Source organism: Gymnodraco acuticeps, unplaced genomic scaffold (genome assembly GCF_902827175.1).
Source record: "Gymnodraco acuticeps unplaced genomic scaffold, fGymAcu1.1, whole genome shotgun sequence".
Classification (NCBI taxonomy): domain Eukaryota; kingdom Metazoa; phylum Chordata; class Actinopteri; order Perciformes; family Bathydraconidae; genus Gymnodraco; species Gymnodraco acuticeps.
Genome location: NW_022989942.1, coordinates 119665 through 141647, shown reverse-complemented (window position 1 = coordinate 141647; position 21983 = coordinate 119665). Strand labels below are relative to the sequence as shown.

General features: G+C 41.2%; 1 protein-coding gene across 1 annotated transcript in view; it reads right to left on the bottom strand.

Annotated features, from left to right (window-relative positions):
- Positions 1-21983, bottom strand: part of LOC117542456 — a 47968-nt gene that overhangs the window by 3884 nt on the left and 22101 nt on the right. The window contains exons 26-52 of the mRNA XM_034210148.1: positions 20608-20877; positions 19910-20170; positions 19044-19304; positions 18272-18529; positions 17379-17648; positions 16686-16949; positions 15791-16051; positions 14777-15040; positions 13679-13939; positions 12958-13179; positions 12160-12420; positions 9651-9911; positions 9310-9570; positions 7412-7669; positions 7065-7325; positions 6442-6491; positions 6073-6283; positions 5658-5918; positions 5122-5385; positions 4764-5024; positions 4292-4552; positions 3761-4021; positions 3402-3659; positions 2526-2789; positions 2149-2409; positions 1417-1677; positions 69-329 (exon numbers count right to left, since the gene is read on the bottom strand). Of these exons, the coding sequence (XP_034066039.1) occupies positions 69-329; positions 1417-1677; positions 2149-2409; positions 2526-2789; positions 3402-3659; positions 3761-4021; positions 4292-4552; positions 4764-5024; positions 5122-5385; positions 5658-5918; positions 6073-6283; positions 6442-6491; positions 7065-7325; positions 7412-7669; positions 9310-9570; positions 9651-9911; positions 12160-12420; positions 12958-13179; positions 13679-13939; positions 14777-15040; positions 15791-16051; positions 16686-16949; positions 17379-17648; positions 18272-18529; positions 19044-19304; positions 19910-20170; positions 20608-20877 (6768 nt within the window). The remainder of the gene's footprint in view (positions 1-68; positions 330-1416; positions 1678-2148; positions 2410-2525; positions 2790-3401; positions 3660-3760; positions 4022-4291; positions 4553-4763; positions 5025-5121; positions 5386-5657; positions 5919-6072; positions 6284-6441; positions 6492-7064; positions 7326-7411; positions 7670-9309; positions 9571-9650; positions 9912-12159; positions 12421-12957; positions 13180-13678; positions 13940-14776; positions 15041-15790; positions 16052-16685; positions 16950-17378; positions 17649-18271; positions 18530-19043; positions 19305-19909; positions 20171-20607; positions 20878-21983) is intronic.

Below are 21983 nucleotides of genomic sequence, written 5' to 3'. Positions count from 1 at the left end.
ACATCCAGGAGTAACTGACCCAGGACTAAGAGAAACGCTAGTTCTAGATATACTGGCGAATTAATTACCAGTTTTGATCTTCTTTGGAGGGCTTCTGAGGCTGCTGCATTTATCAGAAGAAGCTGATACTATGATGCTATAATGCATGCCACAGTGGATATCCGGCAGTACACAGGAGTTGGAGGAGCTGTTGCAGGAAATGAGGGTTTGGTCGTGGCCCTCAGCGGTCACCAGGTAGAGGGGTGTGTCGTCCATCTTTTCCCATTCAACCAGGATCGTGCTGCTGTTGCATTCTATCACTGCGCTAATAGATGAGAGAGCACAAGGACCTATGGGACAGGACGCATAAGAAAAAGGATAGCGTGAGGATTCAAACACAAGCAGTATGAAATACTCAATAAAATAAGTCAGAGTCAAGTACATTTTAGAACAGTTAAGCCTGGTATTCTCCTAATGTCTTGTTCTTTCATAACCTTCAGAAATGGCATCATGTTATAAGCCTTTATGAGTTATAGCATTAGTCCTTCATAAGCCCTTTAAAACCATCACATACTTTTATATTCCTTTCGATATCACTGATGATTTTTTCCCTTTGAGTAAGCAGATGTACATTTGATAAGATAATATATTATAAAGCTCCAATTAAAATTAAAAACTATATTGCAGATGATCAGTTCAAACAATCAATCTGCTCTCAACATACAGTAGGGGCCAATGGGTCATAACATTAATTTGAGAGGTTACACAATGATTCAAGGGATAGAAAAGTGAAGAAAAAACCTTGTTCTCCTTCAAAAATTATTATTTTATATAACAATTTTATTACAGACAACTATTCAATTAAACAATCTGTGGTTTTAGAAGGGAACATCTCTGCTTGATCAACAAGCTGTAAAGTGGGGGGAACACTACTCATTGTAAAGGAATCCTAACTCCTAATTATCAACTCTCCCATTAAACTATTCACTCCCCCACAACATGCTGTTCTCACCTCCCAATCTAACACTATTCATTTCACAAATAAAACCGAAACTAACTGCCATAACTCGAATACTGGAAACATTTGAATTGAAGCTGCTCTCATCAATATTATCAACAATCAAGGGGTCAAAGGACAAGTTGTGTTTAGTGTTTTAATGCATTGTTTTGATGAAATAGTCCAGAACTTTACTATCGTATTATGCTGCATTGATATGGAGTCACATGACATGGAAGCTATTGAAAATATTAAAAAGGGTGGGAACCACAGACCCGTGATGTCAGTGTAACAGTTATGTCCCAGACAACATTAAGAGTGTGTTTGGTAATATATTAATACGATACAATGTTTACTTGATTACTTTCTAGAAGAGTTTTAAAGACAACAAGCCAGCACTTTGAATTGTTATTTTGAGAGAAGAGAATCATGTTGAATACCTGTCTCAAGCTCAAAGGTGGCGCTGTGATTGCTGCGGCAGTGTTTGTTGACGGCAGTGACGTGGATGGTGTAAAGCGTCCCACATTCAAGATCAGGGACAGCACTGGGAGAGCTGGTGGAAGTGCAGCTGGAGTTGTGACCTCCGACCCCCGTGGCCAGTACAGAGTAGCTGAGGGCTCCTTCTGAGGCGTCCCACGTCACCCAGGCATTGTTGGATACACAGTCCAGTCGGCCCTCAATGTTCCTGGGCACACATGGAGCTGTGGAGGGAAATCAGAACGTTACACCTTCACACTTTACATCTGCGGATAACGTGTATCATATACTGTACAGGCATTCAAAATAACAACAGCAGCTGTAGTTCATGTGGATATCCACCATCTATAAGGACTGATTATTTTCGTTTGTAATCCCATCGCTGGTTCTCGGCCAATATTTATTTCTAAATATCTTGAGCATTGGTCTCAAGAAAGGTAGTTGTAAAACGTATTGCCTTCAGTAGCTGCATGTGTTTAATTTGTAGAACCCATGTATTTACTTTTCGTCAGATGGCGCAGGATTTAAAGCCTTGCTTTTGGTCTGAAAATAACTGGGCAGCTATTCCCCCTTGTGGAGAATCTTGACAATGCCTATTTTGGCAATTTTGTCCTACTCTCAGTCCTAAATCCTGACAATTGTGCTAATAAATTGCAGTGAATTGACAAAAAAGTGGGTTTCTGCTTGAGGTTTACCTGAGGAAGTCTCTACCACAGCACTGGGCTTACTCTCACAGCCATCCCTCACAGACAGCACCGTCACGTTGTAGCTCTGTCCACATGGTAGATCCTTTATGGTGCAGGCAGTGCCGCTGGAGTTACAGTACAGTCTCGCTCTTGTGTTGCTCACTGCCGCCACATGGAAGTACTGGGCGTCTGTGTTGGGGGACCAAGATACAACGATGGTGCCTTCATCACATTGTGAATCAACGACCACATTCTGGGGTGGACAATTGGCTGAAAGGAAAAGAAAAGGGGGGAGGCAGGGAGAGGCAAAGATTAATAAAACAATACATAATACTCTGACTATTTGTATAAAGTCACAACAAGCCTTCACAAGATGTTAACAATACCTGTTCGTACGTAAGCCTTGTTGCTTTCCACACTGGAGCAGGACTCATCCTGGGCGTACACGCTCACATTGTAGGTCTGTCCACACTGCAGGTCGCTCAGGTCACAGAAGGTCATGGTGTTGTTACATTCAGTCTGATGGCTGCCATCTTCTGTCACGCCCACTGCACGATAGGTGAGTGCTCCACTGGCTCGCTCCCATGTCACTGCAGCAGAGTTTGAGTCGCAGAGTAGGGACGCCTTGACGTTAGTCGGACTGCAAGGTACTGGGAGAGAGAGAAAAAGAGTAGTGAGGCGATATAGTTCCTTTATAACTAATATTTCTAAACATTGGAATGTTCTGTCTAATCAAGCAAATATCAAACACTAAATTGTTCTTCCTGAGAAAATCCTGAGGAAAAGAGATATAAATAACAGATAATTCTCATCTGACTGTAGTGTTGCATACTTATTCTCCAAAGCAAGTTTAACACACCCATCAAGTCCACTAACTGCAAAAAGGGGAACATTGGTGGCCACACATGTTTAGCTCTAAGTTTACCAATAAAAAACGTTTTATTCTACCAACTGGTGTTTAACCAGGTCCCGAAAGGACAGGTCTATGAAACATCTTCATCTCTAGGCTGCCCTGTCACATGTTTTGCTGTTATATTACAGTACGTTCTCTCAGACCAAATGTATTATTATCTGAGACTGACCTTCCATTACTAATAATAACAGCCCAAAACAATCCTATTAAACTGTTAACTATCTATGGTTAGTTAAAAATAGATAATAAAAGTGTTTAAATGTAACTTAGTGTCAGATAACCAATAAAAAACTGTTTCACTCAACTCTATAGGCATAGAAAATGCCACTTACCCTACTGATAATCTTACCTGACTGCAGGTCGAGGTAAGCGTTGCTGTTGTCACACTGTCCATCCTCAGCTGTCACTGTGAGGTTGTACAGCTGGCCGCAATGCATGTTGGGTAGCTGGCAACTGGTTGTTGTGCTGTTACAATTAATGTTGTCACCATCGGGCCCAAAAGCTCGCACCATGTAGGAGGACACTTCCTCTCCTTCTTCCCACGACACCACACCTGTGTCATTACTGCACACCATCTCTGCTTTCACATTCTGTGGTATGCACCGCACTACACACACACACAAACACACACACACACACAGACAAGTGTGAACATAGACATGTATAAAAAGAGGTTTAATATAACATTAATTATTACAGGTATTCTACCTGTGTTGATCACCAACGGAGAGCTTTTAGCGCTGCCACATGTATCATCTGAAGCGCTGACAGTGATGGAGTAGTTGAGGCCGCACAGCAGGTCATCGAACACGCACGTTGTCGTGCTGCTGTTGCACGTTGACTCGTAGCCCCCGTTGCCCTGGGCAATTGTGGTGTATGATGATGCTCCTTTAGAAGGCTCCCAGGAGACAGCCACAGCACCAGACTCACAATTCAACCAGGCCTCCACCTGCTGCGGAACACAGGGCACTGCACAGGCACAGAAACAATCATTTTGATTTGATTCAGGATCAGAAAAGGTGCAATAATTATCTTTTGTTAGCAATATCAGTCCTGCCAAGAATTAGTTTTTGCCTAAATTAGTTTCAGCCTTATGGAATTCAGAACCATAAGATCTACGTGTTTCTTTCTTTCCGTTTTTAGGATGGGTACTGTATATAGAATACAATTAGATATATTCACTTTTCTCCTATCCTGCTCCAAGGCCTCAATGTGTTAAATCTCTTAAATCCTCCTCACCTGCTTGCAGATGCGAGACGTCACTCTTTGAGACATTGCAGATGCTGTTGGCAGCAATCACGCTGATGTTGTAGGTGAAGTCACACATGAACTCTGGTAGGACGCACGACTGTGTCTCTGTCTCACAAACAGATTCATGTTCTTCCATGCCGAAGGCTTGGACAATATAGAAATCAGCCCCTTTGCTGGCCTGCCACGACACATGGGCTGTGTTGGTGGAGCAGTTTAGGACAGGCACAACATCCTCAGGAGGACAAGGCACTGGAGGAGGAAAGGGAGAGAAGGAATAGTCAGATGTATTGATTTAACAGACTTTATATTCTGTAGTAACTTAACAGCAACCTGGAAATCTTTATCTGGCTAACCTCTCCTGGCTGAATTGTCAACTAATAAGTCAGTTATGTCTCAGACCACATCCATATCAGTGGAAAGGATGGTCTAAACATGTTGTGTTATTAATATGAGAGCTCACCTGACTCAACCTGTTTCATGGCACTTGGAGGGCTGCTGCAGTTCTCATTTGAAGCCACGGTGGTGACATCATAAGTCTGACCACACTGCAGGCCCTTCAACTCGCAGTTGGTGTAGTTGGAGTGGCAGGTGGAAACTTGGCCGTCAGGACATTGGGCTGTCGCAGTGTAGGCCAGGGCGCCTTCAGCGTAAGTCCAGCTCAAAAGGGCCGAATTTGTGAAGCAGTCCAGAGCCACGGAGCCAATGCTGGGCGTGCAGGGAACTGAGAGAGGGAGGGAAGAAATGGAGGACTGAAGTAACACTTTAACAGATTCACAAGTAAACATCCAAAGGTGATTCATGCCCATTCATTTGTTTACCTGATTCAAAGTCTATATCTGGGCTGGGTAAACTTGAGCAAATATCCTCCTCAGCCACCACCTGGACGGAGTATGTGTGCCCGCAAATCAGGTTGGTGAGGGTGCAGGTCAGGTTTGTGCTGATGCAGGAGGAGGACAAGGCTCCCTGTACGCTCTCAGCTGTCGCTTTGTAGGACAGAGCCCCTTCGCTGGCACTCCAGCCAACGAGAGCCTGATTTTTGGAGCAGTCTATCGTCACCTCCACGTCAGTAGGAACACACGGCACTGAAAAAGGCAGGGGGAGGAGAATGGGGTACGTTTAATTATCTAGTCACAGAGATACAAAACATTTGAGATCATCTAAAGAAGCCTAATTTTAAAGATGTCTGATATCACATGCATGGGCAATAGAAAACAACTACAGTTGAGAGCGTTTTGAATACAATTAAACATTAAATACCCTTAAAGTCACCTAAAATAAACTTGACCAATAGTATTTGCAGACCTTGTTTGCTGAATAAAAAAAGGCATAAAAGAAGAGGATAAAATTGTCTCACCTGACTGCAGTGTGTCGGCCTCACTGGGGTCAGAGTTACACTCCTCGTTGGAGGCGACGACCATTACAGTGTAGTTCTGTCCACACTGGACATTTGGCATGCCACACTGCTCGCCGTCAGACCAGCAGCTAATTGATTGGCCGTCTTCCTGCGTCACCGTGGCGGTGTAATACTTCGCCCCAGCCGAGGCGGTCCAAGACACTACAGCGATGTTAGAACCGCAGTTCATGAAGCTGGAGACACCAATGGGCGGACAGGACACTGAGGGGAGAACAGAAAACAACACGTTTTAAAGCTAACAATCAATAACAAACTAGATAACAGAATATAAGGAAATAATTAGTCATATTAGTCATTCAAATGTTCAATAAAATACTGCTATAAAATAGAGTATAACTAGAAAATAGTAATCTACCTGACTCAAGTGTTGATGGCTGACTTGGTCGGCTTGTGCACACAGAGTCTGCCGCCTGAACAGACAGGAAGTACTCTTGGCCGCACTCAAACTCAGAAATGAAGGTCCAGGTGTCGGTGGTGCTGAGCTGCACTTTGTGGCCACTGTTGGACTCTGCCGTCACAGTGTAAAACTCAGCAGTGTCACTGGCATTCCAGGTCAGCGATCCCACCTTACAAACAGATAATAATATAGTTAGTTAGTATCGTCAGTCATTTTCAGTTTATATATTCAAACCCTTTCAGAAGGTCAGAAATGTAGACAGAAAAGTTTACAATTTTACTAGGGATGAACATTGAGAGAAATGGCTTGTGATAGTAAAATATTCACCTTCGTAGTGCAGTCCAGAAAGGTTGTCAAATTCTGAGGAATACACGGCGCTAAAAGCAGAAGACAAAAGTTTAGCTGTGATTAAGGCTGCAAAGAAAAAAACACTATTATCATTCTACATTGATCTGCTGATTAGTATCTTGACTAATATAATAAATTATAGTAATTTGGTCAAACATAATTTTAAACACATGTTACAATTTCACTGAGACCAAGGAGATTAATCGGAAGTCTTGATTTTTCTTACAAACATTTAAAACCCTGCCAATAAATTGTAATTATATAAAACACAGAAAACAGAACACAAATAATCATTTAGGAAAGCTAGGAGTAAAAAAATGTGTGTTTGTTATTGTTTCAGATGTGTTGGTGATGCATGTGCTTTTTAGCTTAAGATTATTTCAGAGCCTCACTTAAAGCAGGTTTCACTCAATTGTATTTAACTTTTTAATTTTCTACGTTCATTTCAAACATATCTTTCCATTCTGTCGTTTTAAAAAAAAATGTTGCTTATGTTAATGTCTAGCCTTTAACACACCCTGTTAAAAAAAAAATCCTTGACTTCACATTTAAGGACAGTTTTTTCTTTCTTCTAGCTGTGCACAGTACAAAAGCTTGTTTACCCATTCGTAATGTTGTGCTGTTGCTCGGCATGCTGCTGCACATGTAGTCGTTGGCGATGATGTGGACGGTGTAAAAGTCCCCACAGTGCAGGTCGTCCCAGGTGCAGCTGGTGGTGTTTGTGGTGCACATGTGGGTGTGGCCTTCCTGTCCAACTGCGATGGCCAAATAAGAGTCCGCCCCATCGCTCTCAGCCCAACTAACTGAGCCCAGGCTGTCCTCACACGATGTGAAGCTCTGGACATGCACGGGCACACAGGGAGCTGAGAAGAAGATGTATTGTTACGTCATCATTTTTATATGAATATATTGTACACCACATTATCAAAAATATAAAAGAGACTCATACATGTCTGGAACTCTTGAGGCAGGCTCACAGCGCTGTCACATCGGTCACCCTGAGCTTTTACAGTGAAGGTGAATGATTGTCCGCACGGCAGCTCAGCCTCCACCGTTGTCTCGTCGGTTTGGAAAGCAGAGGTGTATCCCATATCTCCTGTGGTGGTGACCACGTAGCCTGACGTACCTTTAGCCGCCGACCAATCCAACACCACCGTATCGTTGTCACATGACCCACTGACTGTCAGGCCAGTTGGCTGGCAGGGTTCTGGAGAACAACATTTTCTTTATCAATTACAAAAACCTAAGATGAATTGTCTGGGTGTCTTTATAAAAGTGGGTGACAGACAGAAATGTAGGAGACAAAATGGCAAAACATTTTTAAAAAGATGAATACATTTGATTAAAAATGATATCAGAAAATTAAAGTAGGGGTTTTTCAAATCTCCATAGAACCGGTAGCCCTAGTTTAACATTTAGATATTAAATCGATTTGTTTTGTACAATGTATAGAAAAAGTTTTATACTGTATTATTGAACATTATTCATCTTTTAAATGCTAAAATAAATGAATTTTGTTTCAAGAAATATTTAAAACTATTTCCATCCATCCATCCATCTTCTCGAGACTGTGGAATGCCCTCCCAAACCAGCTGAGGACACCACAGACTGTGGAGGCGTTCAAAAAAGGCCAAAAAACGCATCTTTTTAGAATAGCCTTTAACTAGATTTTTAAATCCCCCACATTATGCCATGCCGGCATGAATGTCACAGCTTTTATTATGTTGTTTTAATTGTTTTTAAATTGTTTTTTTATTGTTTTTATTGTTTTTGTTGTTTTGTTTCACCCTTTTTAATTTTTAATTTTGTAGCACTTTGAGTTTTGTTTACGCAAATGAAAAGTGCGCTTATAAATAAAATATATTATTATTATTCTCCCGCTTATCCGTGGTTGGGTCACAGGGTAGCAGTTCCAGCAGAGAGCCCCAAACTTTCTTTTCCCTGGCCACATCAACCAGCTCTGACTGGGGGATCCCAAGGCGCTCCCAGGCCAGCGAAGAGATATAATCCCTCCACCTGGTCCTAGGTCTACCCCTTGGTCTCTTCCCAGCTGGACGTGCCTGGAACACCTCCCTAGGGAGGCGCCCAGGTGGCATCCTAACTAGGTGCCCGAACCACCTCAACTGGCTCCTTTTGACGTGAAGGAGGAGCGGTTCAACTCCGAGTCTCTCCCGGATGACTGAACTTCTCACCTTATCCCTAAGGGAGACACCAGCCACCCTGCGGAGAAAACCCATCTCGGCCGCTTGTATCCGCGATCTCGTTCTTTCGGTCATGACCCATCCTTCATGACCATAGGTGAGGGTAGGAACGAAAATGGCCCGGTAGACAGAGAGCTTTGCCTTCTGGCTCAGCTCCCTTTTCGTCACAACGGTGCGGTAAAGCGACTGCAGTACCGCTCCCGCTGCTCCGATTCTCCGGCCCATCTCACACTTCATTGTTCCCTCACTCGAGAACTATTAAAACTATTTATCAATTATTAATATTGTTATAGATGAATCGACCTATCAATTAATCCACTATTATAAACCAATTGTTTAGACACAATGAAACATAACATATCTTTTAATTATTACAATTTGGGTATTTTGGTTCGACAGTTTTAATTAAATACTGCCAAAATTAGACACCTGAATCCGTTTTTCTTTCTTGGACTGTTGCATGCAAAATAAATAAATAGAAAATAAATAGAGTAGAGAGAAACTTCTTGAAAAGCAACTAAGAGGACACTTTTTCTAACTGTGATGAGGGTGGACAATCTTCGTCTTTATGTTACCAAAAACCCAATCCCTGAATCCATCAGTGGACAACCTAACCATTTAATTATTTGAGAATAATGAGCTCTACCTGTCTGGATCTCCACAGTGCTGCTGATGTCACTGTAGCACATGTGAGTGTACGCAGTCACAGAGAACGTGCATGTGTCTCCGCAGTTCAAGTTGTAGAACCTGCAGGTGGAGTTGGTGGAGTTGCACTGCATGGTCATTCCCATGCTGCAGGTGGCAGTAGCCAGGTAGAGCTCCACTCCTTTGCCTTCCTCCCAGAACATGTTGGCCGTGCTGTTCCCACACTGCTGGTCTACTGCAACATGCAGCGGTTTACAGGGTCCTGCACAACATGTTGAGTAAATATCAGAGATCAATTCACTCAACTCCAGCTACGTAGAGATTAGATGTTTCTCAACTCACTTGTGATTAAGGTGACAATATTTGTTGTCTCAGTCTGGCAGTGGTCGCTGTTGGATGTGAGGCTGATGTTATACGTGTGACCACAGTGCAGACCAGTTAGAACACACTGTAGCTCATCGGTCTCACATGAAGCTACGTGGCCTTCATCTTCTACGGCGTTCACAGTGTAAGAGTCTGCTCCGTTGGCTGAGCTCCAGGAGACTTTGGCTGTGTTGTTGTCGCAATCCAAATTAGCTTCGACATTTTCAGCTGCACAGGGAGCTGGACACAGAAGGGACGGAAAGACAAATAGGATATGGGTTCAATTTCATTGATCACACTGCATTGATCTTCACACAAAATCTAGTAGACCTACATCAACTGCAAATGATGCGCTTATGTTAACACCATCCAATTACTTAATATTCAATGCAAGGATTTAGTTTGGGGCCTGCCTACTGCCATTTAAAAGTTCGTTTTTTGCATATTTTCAAATCTTTTGGGAAGCCGTGTATGTAATTTAGGAATGCCCACTATCAATAAAAATAGATGCGAATCAACCCTGAGGAGGTTTTCTCTCTCTAACAAAGGACAATTATATGTACATTCGGTGCATTCTTTAGGATACAAAGATACATTTACTACTGCAAAACATATGCAATTTAAATGTTTATTATTGTTGTTTGTATTGTTGAATGCTATCTTTCCGTGTTTCCTACATTTGCATGCTCTGAAGTAGGGGTGGGCGATATTGAAAAATATATTATCACGATATTTTTCAAGCAGTATCACGATAGACGATATATATCACGATATTTTTCATGTCGGTTATTATGGTTATTTTTCAAGTTACTTAACAGTACAAGCACCTACAAGGCAACAGAAACTAAAACAAAAAGGAGTAACAGACCAAAATAGCATTTCAAGCTGGTTTTATTTCTGAAATGAATCCCTGAATGAACAATTCAACATTTTGATATGGCTTCAAGGCACAGTTTCTCAGTATAAAAATGAACTTTCTGAGGTAGCACTAGCAGTGAACATCAATAAACATAAAAAGGAGGGTAAAACATAACTAAGTAAAACATAAAACATCAATGAGGAAAAGTCAGTGCCAAACAATTAAAATGTAAACTTTAGACTTGAAGTGCAATAAAATACTTTAGCATAACTGAAGAGAAAAGTTTATAGTTTTTATAGTTTTTTTTTTTCAATTTCTTTTTTTTTTTTTTTATCACGATAGATACGATATCTCAGAAAAAGCATATCGTGGAGACCTAATATCGTCACAACGATATATATCGTCATATCGCCCACCCCTACTCTGAAGTACATTCCTTGGCACATTACTTTCCTTTTTAAATCAGGATTATCTCAAAAAAAAAATTATCTCACAAGGAGAAAAAAACAGTCATCAAAATATTGTTTTACAGTGTTAGTCTTCAGTAGGGATGGGTATCGTTTGAAATTTATCGATTCCGATTTCGATTCCGGTTCTGCTTATCGATTCCGGTTCTTATCGATTCCCCGTTTCGATTCCAAAATTGTAAAATAAAGAGGTCAAACGTTTAGATAACAAAAATATATTTATTCTTAAAAGCTTTAACTGAAATTGTTACTAAAAAATATACATGCAATACAAATATATTGCACAATAGCTGTGCTTTATTTTAACTGAGCTATGCCTGTGGCAAGCTATTAACAGGCATTACACTTTGCCTTTTCTTTTTCTTTTTTAGTGTAGTGGAGCCTCACTTCAGAGTGTTTACCGCGACCTATCTTTGGTGTTATGAAGTGACTGAGCTCGTGAAATGTCTACGGGAGGGCGGGGGGAGCATCGCTGCGGGGCAACTGTGGACCTCTGTCGCCTGTCAGCGCAATTTATATGATGCCGTTTAAAAAAATGAAGGGCGGTGCCGGCCGTCAGCGTACCGAGCCGGCCGTCAACGGCCCGCTGACGACCGGCCGTTCTGTGATTCTCCAGGTCCGCCCTGTATTCCACCGGGTCACCGCAGCACCGCGGTGCAGACGGACCCGCTGGAATACAGGGTCTACCGCGTTTAGGAACCGTTAAGCAGAACCGAAATTGTGTATTTTGTATGGGTACCCGGTACCCGGCATTTTCTTATCGGTTCTCATCTGGAACCGAGTTTCGGTTCCCAACCCTAGTCTTCAGAGAATCAACAGAAGACATTTCATTTTGAAAATAGTGCTCAGTTACCAAGCACAGGGCTCTTATCTTTACCCAGTTGGTGATTCAAGCCATGAAGAGGTTTTTATTTTGTATATGAAATATTGCCATGTGAGTGTTTCCAAACCAAATGTTGTTACTTTTCTACCTGAGAGAAATGTAAGAGACTGTTTGAATTTTTTTTAACAGATGTATAATTATTATCCTCTAATGTTTTCACTTGAAATACTTGATCAGATTCACAGCAGTCAGCAAGGGCAAAGAGTATTCCATATAATATAGTATATTCCATTGTGTAATATATTACTATAATGAAGCCAGTGTTTGACAGCAGCATACCTGAGACCAGCAGGACAGTAGTGGACTCGTCACTGTTGATCGTCTCTCCGATGGCGATGACGTTAGTGTAGTAGACAACTCCACAGTGGAGGCCTTCCACTGTACAGAACGTTTCGTTGGTGGAGCAGGACAGAGAGTGGCCGTCGCGTCCGGCCAGGCTGACCTCGTAGCCCACCACCCCAAAGCTGGATTCCCACGACACGACCCCCACGTCGCTCTGACACTGCACAGTGGTCTGCACGTTTTGGGGTGGGCAAGGCTCTGATGGAAAAAAAAGGAGACGGAACAAGTTAAAGGATGCAGATACAATTTTTCATCTGTACTACATACATTAAAACAATTGGAAATATCAAAAGATATTAAAATGTGCCAAAAGCGACATTTACTTTTTCTTTCCTTCATGGTTATGCTGCTGATTAATTCCTCATTTAATTCAGTTAATTCAGTAAAGTTATGCTCTCAAATGTCTTGTTTAGTTTGACCAACACCCCAAAACCTAGTGATAGTAAGTAAAAAAAAAAGCAGCAAACCATCAGAATTGAATAGTTGGAATAAGAAAAAGTTGGGCATGTTTACATGAAAATTGACTGAAAAACAGTTGTTAATTGAACTTCCTGTCAAAAACTCATTTGCTAAACATAATTTTAAGGTCCTAGATCCTAACACTCATACTGACACTATCAGTGCAGACTATCAAAGAGAGATCTCACTCCGTTAAGAACCTTGACAATGCAAAAACTCATCAATGTGTTTTCTTACCCGTTGTTATTGAAGAGGGTTCGGTCGAGATTGACGTGCCTTGGCAGACCTGATTGTTTGCTGTGACATTTATATTGTACATCTGGCCACAGTCAAAGTTGTACATGGCACAGTAAGTGTCGTTGGTGACGCAGGAGACCATCTGGCCCTGATCTGTCACCCCTTCCACTGTGTAGTAATCAGCCCCAGCAGTCATGTCCCACAGCACCTGGCCGATGGAAAGGCTGTACTCAGTGGTGATCTGCTCAGGGATGCACGGCTCTGGGAGAGAGAAGGTGTTCATGAGTACAAATTACTACCTACACACTTTCCATTTCAAAGTCCCTACATTTCTATTCTTCTTTGTATATGTTTAGGACCATATGTAATATCTTAGTACACATAGCTGGGTGTTTATGTGACTTAACTGACATGTATGTGACATTCTGACTATAAACTGTAGCCTATGCTATTAAGTAGCCAAATAATTGCCAGAAGATTGTCACTAGGTACTGTAGCACATTAAAACGGCCCAGACGAGGTCAAAGCATATAATTTTAGCTGCAATTCTGTGTCATGTAAAATCAAATATTGGAATACATTTATATTGTACACTCTTTTCTCTTATGAATACTGTACAGACCTGGAGAAACTAAAATACAATTCCATACTTTTTGTAGGAACCTGAGAATACCTTGTTTATTATGTTTGACAATATTTAAAACACAAAACTGAGTGGATGGACTTTAGGCATGTAGCTTTGTGAGGTGCTATCCCTCACCAGTGACCAGCTGTCCTGGCATGTGAGCGATGCTGGAGCAGGACCATCCCAAAGCCGTCACAGACACAGAGTAGCTGTTGCCACACAGCAGCCCTTCCAGCACACAGCTGGTGGTGTTGGTCTCACAGTTCACGTTGTGGCCTGACGCGGTGGAGGTCATTACCGTGTACGACAGAGCTCCATCGGCCGGGTACCACATCACCGTGGCCGTCCGCATGAAGCAGCTCATCACTGCCTGGATCAGTCTCGGCTTACAGGGAACTGAGACGAGAGGTAGGACAGTTACAACTTTAGTGTGCTTTAAACATACTACATTGCTTCAAAGAAATCGAAAAAAGAAAGACAAGCTTACTGATGATCATAAATATACAGTGATTGTAGTACTTAAAGGTAGGGTAGGTAATTGACTTCAGAAACACTTTTTGTTATATTCCATGGAATGCTCTTAACATCCTGATAGCAATGAATAAATGTAATGCTTTGACAATAAATATATACAAATATTTCATCCAATTATCTGCCTCGGCCCGCGGCAGATAATTGGATGGCCTACCTGCCTGTCAGCCTGTCAGCCTTCCATCTCGTGCCCTCATTGTTCATGTGTGTTGAGGGGCTCTGTAAGGAAGTCTGAAGGAAGGGGCAGATTTTTTTTGGTTGTGTACTTTCAAATTCTAGCTTACTCGAGCTGGTTTCTCCATTCTTACCTAACCTACCTTTAATATTGTCTAAAGCTTTAATACTACCAGCAATATGATATGTATTCTTGTTAGTTAAAGTTAAAATTGCACTGAAATAATTCTATATCAAAAACAAATGTAGTAGTGGTTTGGATAATTACAAAGCAAAACAGCTTAAAATACACAATTGTATTTACATTTTGTAGATATAGCTTTGTATGAGCTAAAGTTATTAGTTCTTTTTTTTTAAGTGTGTGGTTAGCACACACAATTATATTATATCAATTAATGTTATAAACCATAGAGGTTCAAAAGAAGCTCAACTGTAACTGTATTTTTAAGTGTCATCTTTTCCCTCTGCATGCTTTAAAATCTGTTTATGTTCTTCGAAACGTACGGTACACGTCTGTCTCCATCCTACCTGAAGGCGTGTCCTCCATAGGAGTGGACAGGCTGTTGCAGTACCCATCAGATGAGACAACAGACACATGGAAGATCTGACCGCAGCCGAGCCCAGTCACATTGCAGGAGCCCTTGTTCATGGCCTGGCAGCTGGTGGTCTGTCCGTAACTGTCCTGCACCGTGGCGATGTACGAGTCCGCTCCTGAGCTCTCTGTCCAGGACGTCGTCAGAGTGTTGGCCTCACAGTCCACCGCCAAGGAGACGTTTGCAGGAGTGCAGGGCACTGGCAAGAAGAGACAAAGATGTGTGGCTTAAAGTCGTTGTTACAGAGTTTAGTTTAGAGTTTTGAATGACTGAGAACTTAATCGATTATGATATTAAATGTATTTTGGAGATCATTTGATATCATAACAACCACTCCAAGATCTTCCACTGCTCGAGTCCTCACTAACACTAAGAAAGTGGATCACATCACTCCTGTTCTGAAGTCTTTACACTGGCTTCCTGTGTGTCAAAGAATAGATTTCAAAATACTGAGCTGGTTTATAAAGCACTGAATGGTTTAGGCCCAAATTACATTTCTGACCTCCTGCTAAATTATGAACCATCCAGATCTCTCAGGTCTTCAGGGACTGGTCAGCTTTCTGTCCCCAGAGTCAGAACTAAACATGGTAAAGCAGCGTTCAGTTATTATGCTCCAAATATCTGGAACAAACTCCCAGAAACCTGCAGGTCCGCTGCAACTCTGACTACTTTTAAATCCAGGCTGAAGACTTTTCTTTTTGTCGCTGCTTTTAATTGAACTATTCACATCTTAAACTGCACTGTAACTTTTATCCATGTACTTTTTCTTTTAATGTTTATTTTATTATCTTTTCTTTTTAATGACTGATTTTAAATGCCATTTTCTTAATGTCTTTCATTTTTGTAAAGCACTTTGAATTGCCTTGTGTTGAAAGGTGCTATATAAATAAACTTGCCTTGCCTTACTTTAAGAAGTATCCATAAGTTAGCAGTTATAGCTTAAACATACCAGTCTTGATTGTCACGCTGTTGCTCAGTTTGCTCAGGCAGTCCTGGTCCTCTGCCAGCACAGTCGCTGTGTAATACTCTCCACAGCTCAGACCCGTCAGATCACACTGGTTTTCGAAGGAGCTGCACTTGTCGACATGTCCATCGGTACTCACGGCACTCACTCTGTAAACCTGTCCTCCCCTGCTGTAGTTCCACGACATGGAGGCCACGTTGTTGCTGCAGCTCAGACTGGATTTCAGGTTCTGAGGAATGCATGGCTCTGACGGGGAAAGGTCAATTTAGAAATGTAGCATTTTAATTGTTTCTTTTACACCTGATCATTTTTTTCTTCTTTAAAAAAGGTCCCCTATTATACTATTTTTCTTCAATATATTATAGGTCTCAGATATATACAAAACATGTCTCTCAAATACCAAACAGATCATTACAGCATCCCATAATCCCCTCTGTTTCAGGCCTGTTTCAAAAGTGCTGATTCTCTGTCTGTTACTTTAGATGAAAATAAGGAGCCCCTCCCCACGCCCCTCTGAGAGATATTTGGTTAAAAAAACACATTGGTGCTCTAGGAGGAGATTCAGGTGATAAGGTGGGGGGGGGGTACCTCAGTTGGTTATTGGCTAATGGTTACACATCCCAAAAAATCATGACATCACAAAGTGGACCAAATCTGATCAGCTCATTTTCAGACTTTATATAAATGGATCAGGACAAAAAGAGAGGGAATCTTTTTTCCTGAAACTTTCAGAATCAATTTACACAGAGGGGACAAATATGTATGTAAAAAAACATGAACATTTTGATTTTGCATAATATGTGACCTTAAATTCCACTTTCTTTAACCGCCTTCTGTAAATAGTAGTGTATGCATGATGTGACATGTTCAGTTTATATACCTGTCCTGACGATCTTCCTTTCGCTCTGGGTGCTGTTGCATGTTCGTCCCTCAGCTACAATGAGCAAAATAAACATTTCTCCACACGGAGGATCGGTGATGTTACAGCTGTGGTTTTGCGTGGTGCAGCAGTAGGTGGTGCCATCGTTTATCTGTTCCAGCGTAGCCGTGTATGTTACCGCACCAGGAATGGTCATCCAGTCGATGCTGATTGTGCCAGTGTTGCAATCCACTGATGTGTTAATGTCCGAAGGAGGACAGGGAGCTGGGGAAGGAGTAACACTGTGAGATACAACAACAACTACAGTGCTACATTAGATTAGGATAATGATGCTACAGATAGTATCCTTCACTGAACATATCAAACTTTAGTGGGGGTTTCTCAGAAAAGTAGCTAATATCTTCTTAGTTTCTACCAATAAATCCTCTATGTATAGACTATGTATCAATTTTCAAACAGTTGTGGTGACTATTGCCAGTCAACATCACATAGGGATTGTTTACTCTGATTAACTAGATGCGCTCTCCAATGAAGACAAAGTTATTGCTTGAAATACCATTTATATTACAACCAAAAACAGCGTGTGTATGGCACCACGCTCAAAAACTGTTTGTTCATCACAGCCCCAATCACTTCAATTGATTTCAGCCTGTACAGCACAGTATGACTGTGTTCAAACTTTCTTTTCTCTACCTGTCTCAGTTATGACAGCATTGCTTTGTGCACTGGGGCACTGCTGGTCGCGGGCCTCGAGGGTGAAGGTGAGATTTTTGTTGCACATCAGCGACGGCAACGAACACATTCCCTCTGACGTCGAGTTACACTCAAAAGTCTCTTCGTAGCCTTGGCTGTCGGTAGCGATGATGACGTACTCCTCAGCCCCAGCAGACTCTTCAAACATCACCCAGGCAGAGTTTGCCAGGCAGTCGATCTCCACTTCAGACAGGTGAGGCACACAGGGGACTGCAGGGAACCAGGAACAGGTGGCGGTTAGGTTTATTCAACATGACTGTTTTCACGGTGTCAAAAAAGAAGACACATAAATAGGATCGATCAAGAGTAAATTATTATATCCCAAAAATAAAGAACAGTGTGGAGGAAATTCTAAATCCCTTAAGAGAAACGGACAAAGTTTGACTTTTGCTATATTTAATAAAGTAATAAAGAAAGTCTATATACAATTTAAATCGATCTCAAATGCAGGAACAGAGCAACTTCATCCTCAAAGGATAACATGGCTTTGCACCCAGAACACAGCTTACAGTCACACTATATAGTAGAGAAAACAGCCAACTGGTCCCACCCATCAATTCTTTTAGACATTATCTAAACATCCCAATCATTAAACCATAAAACCCCCCAGTCCTTTAACCATTTGCAAATCCACCTTTTGCCCTTCCTGAAATGTAAATCCTAAACTTATGTCTCTGTTAAACACATATAGGGCTAAAAATACTATTTAAACGAGTAAAAGGCAATCAGAGTATGAGACATAATCTATAGATATTATTTAAATGATTATATGAACATTTGACACGACAGTATGTACCTCTTTATTTAAGTAAAACTAAAATATTGATCCTTGCCTGTCTTGATCATCTTTGTGGGGCTGTCTCTGCCCACACATCCGTCCCTGGAGGGTGTGATGGTGACGTTGTAGTCCGTCCCACACTGCAGCGTGGTGAGATCACAGCCGATTGACCCGCTGCAGTTTTGCCGTTGACCTGCAGCATCAACCGCCGTCACCGTGTACACAACCCCTGACATGCTGTTGTTCCAGGTTACAGATACAACGCCGGTGGCACAGTTTACAGCGGGGAGGAAGTTCAGGAGAGGACACGGAGCTGAGATGAAGAAGAGGAGGAGATGAGGTGAGGATAGAAGAAGACAGTAAAACTAAAATGTCCTGCGGCATTACATATATATAATGGACAGAATATTTTCTAAAATGAAAATAACAGCCAAATACCAAAAATGTAAAAACAGACTCTTTTTATTCAAATAGACAAAGTTTTGTATTTAATACAAACTGGTTGTAGCATCTATCAAACTATTCTGGCAGCACAGTTACTTTTTTGATAAAACCACTACGACGCCAAATAAGGACAATCCCACATAAAGTTGTCTTTAGGAAGGAATGTATGTGAAACATGAAGAAGACGCCATGTGAATAAGCTCATCTTGATAACACGTTGATTCAAACATGTTGTTAAAAGTCACCAAATATGACTTTATAATACCTACCTGTATGAATCACTTTAACATCACTCTTGGCTCCTTTGAATAACTTTATACTCTCATTGAATTCAGTTGTTGAGGTTTTTTGTTCTTAAAGAGCTGATATATTGGTTTACACACCTGTAAGGACCTGCTGTGTGGGGCTATGGGAGCTGTTGCAAGCCTCATCTTGAGCCACCACTGTCAGATTGTAGGTCAGATCGCAGAGCATGTTGGGCACTACGCAGTGATGCTTAACCGTCTGGCAGGTGCTGACGTGTCCTATGCTGCTGACCACGGAGGTGCGGAACTGAGAAACGTCACCCGTCGACTGCCAGGTCACATTTAAGACGCCGGACAGACAGTCCAGGTCGTTCTGTACGTTCTGTGGCACACAGGGAGCTGAACAGAACGGGGACAGTGGTTAGAGACGAGCCAGACCCTCACGTGTTGTGAGCTGCATGAGCGAACTTATTCAAATAATCTCCCAATAACAATACCAATGAACTATGACAAAACATAATGAAATAGAGCTGGAATCGAAATAAAAATATCTAAAATTAACTATTACTAACAGTTGTTATAAATAATCTTTAGTGCATATGCACATTGTGAACCAAACTTTAAAGCTTTGCTACATATTTTTGAAACACGTTTGAAACATTTTGTCCAACTCATTTATACGTCTGTAAATAGTAATAATATTAGCAGATTATTCTGTTATTCATGAAAAGTTGAATATAATACTATAATACTTAAACAATAATGAAAATGTACAGGAATGTATTATATGGATTTAGTCTAAATGTAATTGTTGTACTTTCTGGTTATAGCATCAAACTATTCTGTCAGCACAGATAATTTTTGGATAAAACCACTAGGAGATAACGACATTTAGGAAGGAATGTATGTGAAACATGAAGAAGATGTGAATGAACTCATCTTGATTCACAAGTTGATTCACACATGTTGTTAAAAGTCACCAAATATGACTTTATAATACCTACCTGTATGAATCACTTTAACATCACTCTTGGCTCCAATGCATTCTTCGTCAACACCAGCAACATAAACGTGGTACTGCTGTCCACAGGGCAGGCCAGAGATCTGGCAGCTGCTGCTGCTGGTGTAACAGGACCAGCTACGGCCCTGTTCGTCCTCGGCCACGGCTGTGTAGGACACGGAGCCCTCTGAGGCCTGCCACCACACCGAGATGTTGTTCGATTCACAGGAAGAGTTCACTTTCACATTGGTTGGAGGGCAGGGAGCTGGAGAAGGGAAAGAAGAATGGCGAGTTAGTTAGTTTAAATGCATCATTACATGCGATAAAAGAGTAAATCTGTATTAAAGAATAGATTTAAAATATTTTTTGAAGAGATAGATACTGATTTTTCTCTGCTCATGTCCAAACAGTAAGAGGATCAAAGCAATTGGTAAATAGTATTTAAGTAGAATAATATTTTATAAAATGATGCTTGAAATAATTAGACAAACTGTTGTGAAAATTATTTTTAAAACAGCTAACAAAGTTGGTAAAAGTCGTTTAAAAAGGTTGAAATATTTTTGATGAATTCAAGATTTTTGTGGGTACAAATAATAGGATGGTTGGCTCAAAGAAGTCAATATACCGTTTAAAAACGAATCTAGTTGAAAAAATAAGATGAAAGTAGCTGGCAGCCAAACTCTACAAAGCATAAGAAGACACCTGTGATGATTTGCAGCCAGTCCTGGGCCGGACTGGGGCAGTTCTGTCCCTGCCCACTGACTCTCAACCTGTAAGACTGTCCGCAGGTCAGAGAGCTGATGTTGCAGGAGGAGCCGTTGGTGGAGCAGGTCAGAGGGGCCACCGCGTTAAAGGCAAGGACAGAGGCCGAGGCCTTGTAGTAGAGGATGCCGCTGCCTGGCGTCCACGATATCACAGCGGTGTTGGTGTCACAGTCCAGGGTCGCCTGCAGACCGCTGTGGGGACAAGGACCTGGACAGAGAGGGACATTTAAATACACAATTGCTGTGTATGGTATAAATTAAGAATGAGTTTTGAGGGAATTATTAACACGCCTGACACTTTCTCTAAATAAAATAAATCTCTTTAAAGACTAAAACACGTAAATACTGCTTTATAATTATTATTATTACTGGCTGTTTTCTCTTAGTTAGACTTTTCAACTACTGTAACAGAATCTGTCATAACTCTGCAATATATATGTTTACTTTCACTACTGTTAATTGGCTGCTATTTCACTACTTCTACATGCTACACTTATTTTATACATTTTATAAAACAGTTACCATACTTATGGGTGTCCACCTGGATGGGTACTTTAGTACATTTTATTTGTGTAATTTCTATCTCAAATATGTTATGCATGCCTCTTATTTAATATTTCGCTATTTTGGCTCTTTACCTTTTCCGTAACAATGTAAATGTCCCCTCTGTTGGGTTAGGGTTAGGGGGGCTGAACGAATAAAGGTTTTCTGTTATTGATCCTGGTTTAGAGGCACCTAGTGGCGACCATAGGAAACAGTGGAAAATGTGTTTTTCAGCACAATGATACAGAGGTTGCTTATTAGCCCAATAATTTATGTCAGCAAGTCTCCAAAAAGGTAAAGTGGTATCACACGCAACATAAACAGTAATAGTCATGAATCCTTAGACTGTGCCATTTGTGTGTTCTTATTCCTGACAAAAAATTACTATTGATAAAGCTTATCAATGTCAGCTATAGTGGATCATTAGACTGCTTCATAAATGTAATCCTTAATCCAATAAAAACTTCTTATTTTTCTGCTAAATTCATTGTATTGTTCAGCACCCTGTATTGCACATTTTCAAGGAAGTTTCCTGTCCAAGAAATGTAATGCCAACTCGGCTTCAGGTTTTCAAAGTCAAAGTTATTTTCACAAATCATTGTATCCTGTAGCTTACGGTTAGTAGCTCATGTTGGCAAAGAATCTGGGAAAATGTGTGTGTCCTAATATGATAAAGCCAAGGCTGATCAGCTCAAATTCATCAAATCTGTCTCTCTCATAAGTTCTGGCTATGTTGTAAATATTCATGACTGCATTTGTTATTTAACTTTA